The sequence below is a fragment of the Elgaria multicarinata genome, chromosome 12 (genome assembly GCF_023053635.1).
Source record: "Elgaria multicarinata webbii isolate HBS135686 ecotype San Diego chromosome 12, rElgMul1.1.pri, whole genome shotgun sequence".
Lineage (NCBI taxonomy): Eukaryota > Metazoa > Chordata > Lepidosauria > Squamata > Anguidae > Elgaria > Elgaria multicarinata.
Window position 1 is genome coordinate 9,216,315 of NC_086182.1, and position 9,412 is coordinate 9,225,726.

Consider the following 9,412-nt stretch of genomic DNA (forward strand, 5'->3'; position numbering starts at 1 on the left):
GATCGTTCCTCTTAGTTTTATCCGCTGCCCCAAAGTTGCAGCGGCGCTTGACGGGCTGGAGGGGATCTCGCTGCTTCCCTTCATCCCCATCTCCCTGTAAGGAAGAAAGCGAGCAGAATGGCGTTTCACCACAGGTCTCCCCACTTCCAAGACTCGCCCCGGCCCTTGCCCGTGTCCGAGGCAGAAGGGAAGCAGCGGAACCTCTGGCCCGGGGGCCGGACGGGGAATCGGGCTCCTCCGATGGCGCTCTGAAGGCTGTACGCATGGAGAGAACGGAGGAGCGGGTCGTGTGGGGGGGGGGGGGACACTCTCTTGCAACAGTGGAAAGGGGCTGAAGGCGCCCGAGGGGGGGGGGGCGGTGATCCGACGGCTTCTCGCACCGGGCGGGGAGGGCCGCCTAAGCGAGAGCTGGCCGCCCCCGGCTAGGACTCACCTGGTCGCTCGGCCTGCACGCTCAGCGCCCCGACGAGCAGGAGGAAAAAGCCGCGAGCCGTCCCCATCTCCACGCCCGGATCGGGGCTCAGAACAGCGGCGGCTCCGGTTATGGAGGCTGCGCGGCGCGGCCTCCCCGGTCCCGGGACCACCCCCGGGGGAGGAGCCGGCTCCTCCCCGCCCGCCCGCCCGCCGGCGCCAGGGCCTGAGCTGGTGGGGCGGCGGGGCGCGGCCGAGGGCGCCGCGCGTAAAACGGACCCTGGCGCCTCCCTTGCGCATCGCGGGCAGGAAGCGAAAGCCGCAGGAACCAGCGGGCCGGCGGCTCTCACCCAGCGGGCCGAGCGCTCCGGGCCAGGATCGGGCCGCTTTGCAAAGGTCGTAGGCAGGCCTTGGATGCCCCTTCCGTCTCCCTGCCGCCAAGTAAATGACCCCCACCCACCCCAGTATCCCCACACACGGACGCACCTTTTGAGTTATGGAGGCCCGGCTCCCCGAGAAAAGGAGCCCCCACCCGCCCCAGAAATGGCCTTGGAGGGCTTTTAAAAAGAAGCCGTGCTGCTGCTGCTGCTGCTGGATCATTTGGGGAAGAATCATTCCAACGACCTGGAACCATCAGATGAAAATCATCCCTTTGAGATGACTTCTGCTCGTGGGTGCTTTAGTCTCTGGTTTGGTTTTCGAAGGAAGTCATTAGAATTTTTCTATAGGGATGCTTTAGGGTGGATTCCTGCATTGAGCAGGGGGTTGGACTCGATGGCCTTGTAGGCCCCTTCCAACTCTGCTATTCTATGATTCTATGAAGGCAGGTTAGATTGAGACAAGGGTTGACAGGCGGTTATTGGGTACTTCCAGGTAAGGCTTTTGGGATCGGCCTGCCTCAATCACAGGATTTTTTTTACAGGGAGCCCAGAAGTTCCATTAGTAACCCTTCTGTGATTTCTCCACTGTTTCTTCTCATCATTTTTTCTTCCCACCAGAAATAAAGTAAAACCCCTTAAGAACGAAATGGCATTGAAGACTGCCACAATGAGCCACTGTCTTTCAGGATTTACCACTACACAGAGGGCAGAATGCAAATATATGAATAAATAAATAAACAAGGATAACGCCTTTCTATCAACCTATAGCAACAGCTATCTGGAATACTTCATCTCAAAAAAGTTATCGTAGAGCTGGGAAAGATGTAGAAAAGGGGGCTGGATACAGCCAGTGTGGTGTAGTGGCTAAAGTGTTGGACCGGGACTCGGGAGATCCGGGTTCTAGTCCCCACTCGGCCATGGAAACCCACTGGGTGACTTTGGGCCAGTCACACACTCTCAGCCCAACCCACCTCACAGGGTTGTTGTGAGGATAAAATGCACAGGAGGAGGAGGATTATGTACGCCGCCCTGGGTTACTTGAAGGAAAACAGTCAGGATAGAAATGCAATAAGAAAAAATAAAATAAAAATCTTCTCTCCAAGGGAGGGCTAGGACAGGCTTTGGGGCTTGTTCTGAGTGGTGGAAGAGACTGGTGAGGGGAACATGATTGAGTTTTTAAAATTATGTGGTAAGAGATTTCTTCGTCTTAACTGTAACTCCCATTCATGTTTTACCTTTTGTATCACATTTTGCTTTAAACATGTTTGTGTGTGTGAGAGAGAGAGAGGGGGAGGGAGAGAGAGTTATAATTCTAGCATTATAAGAGAAAGGCGTGGGGGAAGAATCATCTGCCCAGATTCTTCATATCATGCATCATTTTCATCATCATCTGTTGAACGGTCACAGACCCATTAGAACAAACAAAAACAAAACATTATTGTTAAAACGTAGAAAGATGAACATTGAATCATTACACAACAGACAATTATGATTTGTTTTTGTTTGTTGTAATGGGTCTGTGACCGTTCAACAGATGATGATGAAAATGATTCCTTCCTCACGCCCTTCTCTTACAATGCTAGAATTCAGGGTCATCTAATTAACTTCATTGGCTGTAAATTCAGGATAGACAACAGCAAGAACATAAGAAGTGCCCTGCAATGTTGTCTGTTTCCCCATCTCAGCCTGAAGGCTTATACCATTACTAACACATAACCACCTCTACATTGCATTCCTCTTTGGTCTCTAGCCTAAATGGCAGCAATGTATTTCTGCATGCTCAGCTGCCAAATTCTACCCTCTTTGAGAACCTGAAATATTTATGCTCTTTACCACTTAAGGATGAGTTGTTCTGAACCAGAAGACCCCCCAGCTACTGTGGGCATCCCCCCCACCCCAGAAATTCATTTCAAAGCTGCGTATGACCGTTTTCATGTTAAGCAGCAACGGTCTGGTTTGATTTCGGTTCAGATGAACCTGTCTATTTTGTACAGGCTTGGCTTGACCCAAAATGTTTCCTGGTGCCAACCTCTGCCTATCTACCTGTCCTATGCATGCAACAAGCATTTCCAAAAGTGCTACCTAGGAGGACTTGAATGGCGACATCTTAAGTTTGTTGTTTATTCGTTCAGTCGTTTCCGACTCTTCATGACTTCATGGACCAGCCCACGCCAGAGCTTTCTGTCGGCCGTTGCCACCCCTAGCTCCCCCAAGGTCAAGTCTGTCACCTCCAGAATATCATCCCTCCATCTTGCCCTTGGTCGGCCCCTCTTCCTTTTGCCTTCCACTTTCCCTAGCATCAGCCTCTTCTCCAGGGTATCCTGTCTTCTCATTATGTGGCCAAAGTATTTCAGTTTTGCCTTTAATACCATTCCCTCGAGCAGTCTGGCTTTATTTCCTGGAGTATGGACTGGTTTGATCTTCTTGCAGTCCAAGGCACTCTCAGAATTTTCCTGCAACACCACAGTTCAAAAGCATCTATCTTCCTTCGCTCAGCTTTCCTTAAGGTCCAGCTCTCGCAGCCATAGGTTACTACGGGGAATACCATTGCTTTAACTATACGGGCCTTTGTTGTCAGTGCGGTGTCTCTGCTCTTAACTATTTTATCAAGATTTGTCATTGCTCTCCTCCCAAGAAGTAAACGTCTTCTGATTTCCTGGCTGCAGTCAGCGTCTGCAGTAATCTTTGCGCCCAGAAATACAAAGTCTGTCACTGCCTCCACGTTTTCTCCCTCTATTTGCCAGTTATCAATCAAGCTGGTTGCCATAATCTTGGTTTTTTTGAGGTTTAACCAACCCAGCTTTTGCACTTTCTTCTTTCACCTTTGTCATAAGGCTCCTCAACTCCTCCTCGCTTTCAGCCATCAAAGTGGTGTCATCTGCATATCTGAGATTGTTAATGTTTCTTCCTGCAATTTTAACTCCAGCCTTGGATTCGTCAAGCCCAGCACGTCGCATGATGTGTTCTGCATACAAGTTGAATAGGTAAGGTGAGAGTATACAGCCCTGCTGTACTCCTTTCCCAATCTTAAACCAGTCCGTTGTTCCGTGGTCTGTTCTTACCGTTGCTACTTGTTCGTTATACAGATTCCTCAGGAGGCAGACCAGATGACTTGGTATCCCCATACCACCAAGAACTTGCCACAGTTTGTTATGATCCACACAGTCAAAGGCTTTAGAATAGTCAATAAAACAGAAATAGATGTTTTCTGGAACTCAATAGCTTTCTCCATTATCCAGCGGATATTGGCAATTTGGTCTCTAGTTCCTCTGCCTTTTCTAAACCCAGCTTGTACATCTGGCAATTCTCGCTCCATGAATTGCTGGAGTCTACCTTGCAGGATCTTGAGCATTACCTTGCTGGCATGTGAAATAAGTGCCACTGTCCGACAGTTTGAACATTCTTTAGTGTTTCCCTTTTTTGGTATGGGGATATAAGTTGATTTTTTCCAGTCTGATGGCCATTCTTGTGTTTTCCAAATTTGCTGGCATATGGCATGCATCACCTTGACAGCATCATCTTGCAATATTTTAAACAGTTCAGTTGGGATACCGTCATCTCCTGCTGCCTTGTTATTAGCAATGCTTCTTAAGGCCCATTCAACCTCACTCTTCAGGATGTCTGGCTCTAACTCACTGACCACACCGTCTGAGCTATCCCCGATATTATTATCCTTCCTATACAGATCTTCCGTATATTCTTGCCACCTTTTCTTGATCTCTTCTGTTTCTGTTAGGTCCTTGCCATCTTTGTTTTTGATCATACCCATTTTTGCCTGGAATTTACCTCCGATGTTTCTAATTTTCTGGAAGAGGTCTCTTGTCCTTCCTATTCTATTGTCTTCTTCCACTTCCGCGCATTGCTTGTTTAAAAATAATTCCTTATCTCTTCTGGCTAACCTCTGGAATTTTGCATTTAATTGGGCATATCTCCCCCTATCACTGTTGCCTTTTGCTTTCCTTCTTTCTTGGGCTACTTCCAGTGTCTCAGCAGACAGCCATCTTGCCTTCTTGGTTTTCTTTTTCTTTGTGACATTTTTTGTTGCCACCTCTTGGACAATGTTGCGAACTTCTGTCCATAGTTCTTCCGGGACCCTATCTACTAAATCTAGTCCCTTAAATCTATTCTTCACTTCCACTGCATATTCATTAGGAATATTAGTGAGCTCGTATCTAACTGATCTGTGGGTCTTCCCTATTCTCTTTGGTTTGATTCTAAATTGTGCAATAAGAAGTCCGTGATCTGAACTACAGTCAGCTCCAGGTCTTGTTTTTACTGTCTGTATAGATGTCCGCCACCTTTGGCTGCAAAGGATGTAGTCAATCTGATTTCGGTGTTGGCCATCTGGTGAAGTCCATGTATAAAGCCGTCTTTTCGGTTGTTGAAAGAGAGTGTTCGTTATGCACAGTGAGTTGTCCTGGCAGAATTCTATCAGCCTATGGCCCGCTTCATTTTGTTCTTCTAGACCATGCTTACCTGTAATTCCAGATGTCATTTGACTGCCCACCTTAGCGTTCCAGTCTCCTGTAACGAAAATAACATCTCTTTTTGGTGTATTATCCAGTAGGTGCTGCAGATCCTCATAGAACAGATCTACTTCTGCTTCTTCAGCATCTGTGGTTGGGGCATATATTTGGATCACTGTGATGTTAAATGGCTTACCCTGAATTCGAATTGAGATCATTCTATCATTTTTTGGATTGTATCCAAGCACTGCTTTAGCCACTTTATTATTAATTATGAAGGCTACTCCATTTCTTCTGTGATCCTCTTGTCCACAGTAGTAGATCTGGTGGTGATCTGATGTGAAGTGGCCCATTCCAGTCCATTTCAGTTCACTGACACCCAATATATCTATATTTAATCTTGACATCTCACCAATAACCACATCCAGTTTGCCCTGGCTCATAGATCTTACATTCCAGGTTCCTATGGTGTGTTGATCTTTAGAACATTGGCTTCGTCGTTCACCACCAGCACCGTCGGCTGCTAGCTGTCCTTTCGGCTTTGAGCTAGCTGCGTCATCACATCTGGGGCTAGTTGAACTTATCCTCTGTTCCTCCCCAGTAGCATTTTGACCATCTTCCGACCTGGGGGTCCCATCTTCCGATGGTATACCGACATATCTCTGGTTGTACTGATTCATTAAGTAGCTATCTAAATTTGGCTTCCACGGCCACAGAACTATTTACTTACCTACAATGTTAACTGCAACACTATAATGTCGTTGCTATCAGTGTGCAGGGTACCACTGCAACCTGACCAATTGAACATGTGAAGGAAAGTTGGGGTCCATCCAACCTCCCTGTAAGGTAGGCTCTGGACCAATCGTCCGATTGCCCAGGCTCCCACCTCCCTAACTCTGTACCAAGACAGCATTAGCCAGCCTTTCAGAGGATAACCGCACACACCATAGACTAAAATTAACACATAGGGCTTCAGTCAAAGGAAACACTTAACATACAAATGCAGGACGGGGCGGGGGGAGTGAAGCGAAAGAGCACTGGGTGTTCAAACAAACACTAAAACTATTAGACCACTATTAATCACACCTCAGAGGCATCAAGGCATTTCCTGGAGCAACCAGGCCCTAAAAGAATAACCTTTCTAAATCCAAGGTATCACCCTACCTGGCTAGGGATCTCTCCTATTCGCATATGTTAGGTTCCAGAGAAAATGGCCGGCCCCTAGTGGCCAACTCCTCTATCCCTTTTTGGACCAGCCAGTACCATGACCATTCTAGCCACTCCCAAGCAATACTAGGGCCTCTGGCCTCCCTCCCTTTTGGAAGGGAGCCCTTCCTATCAAGCCGCTTTTCCCACAGCTGAAACTAGTCAATACAAAATGACCTCGGCCTTGGGCCTAGCTGATAACTATTATTATTATTATTTATTATTATTATTATTATTATTATTATTATTATTATTATTATTATTTGTATCCCGCCTCTTGCCCAATGCTGGGCCTCAAGGCGGCCTTACAAAGTTTAAAACACAAAACCATAATTGTTTAAAATACACAACAAAATTATAAGACATTAACATAGATGGAGGGCCAGATTATTCTCCAAAGGCCTGCTGGAACAAAAAAGTTTTAGCCTGCTTCCGAAAGCCCATCAAGGAGGGAGCCAGCCTAGCTTCCAAAGCACTGGAGCAGCCACCGAGAAGGCCCTCTCCCATGTTCCCACCAAGCGCTCCTGTGAAGATGGTGGGACTGAAAGAAGGGCTTCTCCAGAAGATCTAAAAGCACGGGCAGGCTCATAAGGGAGAATGCGTTCTTTCTACCTTCTGGGAGAAGTACCTCCCAAGCTGTTTTTCTAAGATGGTCCTTGAGAGTGGTTCGCATTAACCCTCTCAGTCCAAAAGCCGATAGCAAGGCCACAGCCATCTTGGCAGATCTTCACAGAACGCCTCTTCTTGGACTTGAGACAAATTCCCCACAAACCCAGGAATGCCACCGCACAGGTAGCAACCTCTCTTTTTAATTGCATCATGGTGCCGTCTGATTGCCAAGGTGGCAGTGAACGATTGCTTCTTGCTTCCCTGGCCTGCAGCGATCTGGACATGCACACACTTCATTTGAGAACAACAAATGCACACTTCTTAAGAGCAGACATCTCCTTGCACTGCAGTATGTTTACCACCACATGTTAAAAATTGCTTTGTTTACAGTGGCCCCATTCAGATAACACGCTAAAACCATGCTGCTTAACCACAAAATGGTTAATAGAATGCATTATTTCCTTAACAATTTTGTGGTTAAGCAGCATGGTTTAGCGTGTTGTCTGAACAGGGCCAGTGTTTTTCAGTGTTGTTCTTGGTCTAAGTGGCACCTAGTTGACCACTGTGGAGATAGAATGTTGGTCTAGATGCATCTTTGGTCTGGTCCAGTTGAGTTTCTTTTTCTTAAACATTAAACGACATTTAGGGCTGCCTCTGAAATTCCATTTTTTCAAGCAGTGGTTCAGAACACTCCACCTGAGAACCTAATCTGGCCCCTAGAGCCTTATTTACAAACAGAATCCCATATTTTCTTTCCTTAAGATTAAAAAAAAAGCAACTGAAAAGGCCAATTTTCAGTGGACAAATGTTATGGAGGAAACAGTTAAGCGGCTCTTGATGAACACACACAAACACATAAAATAGAATGTGTTTCAAAGAGCATTTTAAGAGCTTTATCACACCAGCCTTGTACTTTGCAATCACTGCGAATTGTGTGCAAAGGACTCCGAAGTTTTCCATCCTATAATCTGCTTTGATTGTGAAGCACTCCCATGCATCCTGCTTTAATTGCACTTCTTAACCAAAAGAAGTGCAATATTTTGCTACTAGTTTTCGAGCGTATCATTTGTTGTTTTCCGAGCAGCCACTGGGGCGCAGGAGCAGGATTTGAAGAAAAATTAAACAAATGCTTACATCTGCATAAGCTTTAAAGATAAAGACATCAAAATTGGCACAGCAATAGATATTAAGGAGAGTTTTAAGCATACCAAATTTGAATCAGATTGGGTCATCCATTGATTGTTTATGATTTTTTTACATTTCCCCCCCTTAAACCCATTTCCTGGTATGCAAAGGATCTAGCCACCCCATTGCATTCCTGGTATGTAAAGAATCTAGCTGCCCGGTGGCGACAGCTTAGCACGGTAGGGGATAATTTGAGGGAAACAGGTACGTGGGATGAAGCTCTAAGTGTGGTAGAGTTATTCATTTGAATGTTAGTGAAAATTGTCTCTTTGGCTGGTCTGAAGGCACAGTCCCCATTGAACACCTTTCTTGCACCTAACTGACATTAAACTGAATGGAGACTTTTATACTCTTCTCATAGATTTTGAAGGGAAGGGTTTCTTGGGAGCATCTCACTCAACTTGGAATTGTTGTGAGACTGAAAGATTCAGTGACAAATTTGTAGTAGGTAGCATTCAAATGGGATCTGGAATCTATGAAGGCATCCCTATGCATGGGGGCACAGGGGTCCCAGTAGCTGCATGAAGATGCCAGCCCTACCCCCACTTTTTGTGAGGGTTCAAGTGTGTATTCATTACAATTCATTACACTCTGTACAGCACTATGTACATTGATGGCGCTATATAAATAAATAATAATAATAATAATAGCACAATGAAATGGCTTCATCTGCCCAAATTGATGCATGAGACAAAGCTTTATCACACCAGCGTTATACTGCGCAATCACTGTGAATTGCATGCAAAGGACTCAGAAGTTTTTCACCTTATAATCTGCTTTGATTGTGAAGTACTCCCATGCATCCTGGTTTAATTGTGCTATGAAGGGAAAAGCCTCGCTGGATTTAGCCACTAGTTTTCGAGCGTATCTTCTGAGCTGGGGTGCAGGAGCAGGATTTTAAAGAAATGCTTACATCTGCGTAAGCTTTAAAGATAAAGGCCTCAAAATTGGCACAGTAATAGATATTAGGGAGAGCTTTAAGCATAGCAAATTTGAATTGGATTGGGTCATCCGTTGATTTTTAATGATTTTTTTTTACATTTCCCCCCTTAACCTCACTTCCTGGTATGCAAAGGATCACTGTCACCTAGTAACAAAAACAACAATGGCGAAAGCGTAGCTCTACGGGGATAATCCGAGGGAAGCAGGTACGTG

The 9,412-nt window shown here is 45.9% G+C and overlaps 1 protein-coding gene across 1 annotated transcript in view; it reads right to left on the minus strand.

The window, feature by feature from the left end:
- Positions 1-515, minus strand: part of ADAM9 (ADAM metallopeptidase domain 9) — a 78,393-nt gene extending 77,878 nt beyond the window's left edge. Inside the window, exon 1 of the mRNA XM_063139282.1 lies at positions 434-515. Coding sequence (XP_062995352.1) covers positions 434-500 — 67 coding nt within the window. The 5' untranslated portion in view covers positions 501-515. The remainder of the gene's footprint in view (positions 1-433) is intronic.
- Positions 516-9,412: the final 8,897 nt, after the last annotated feature.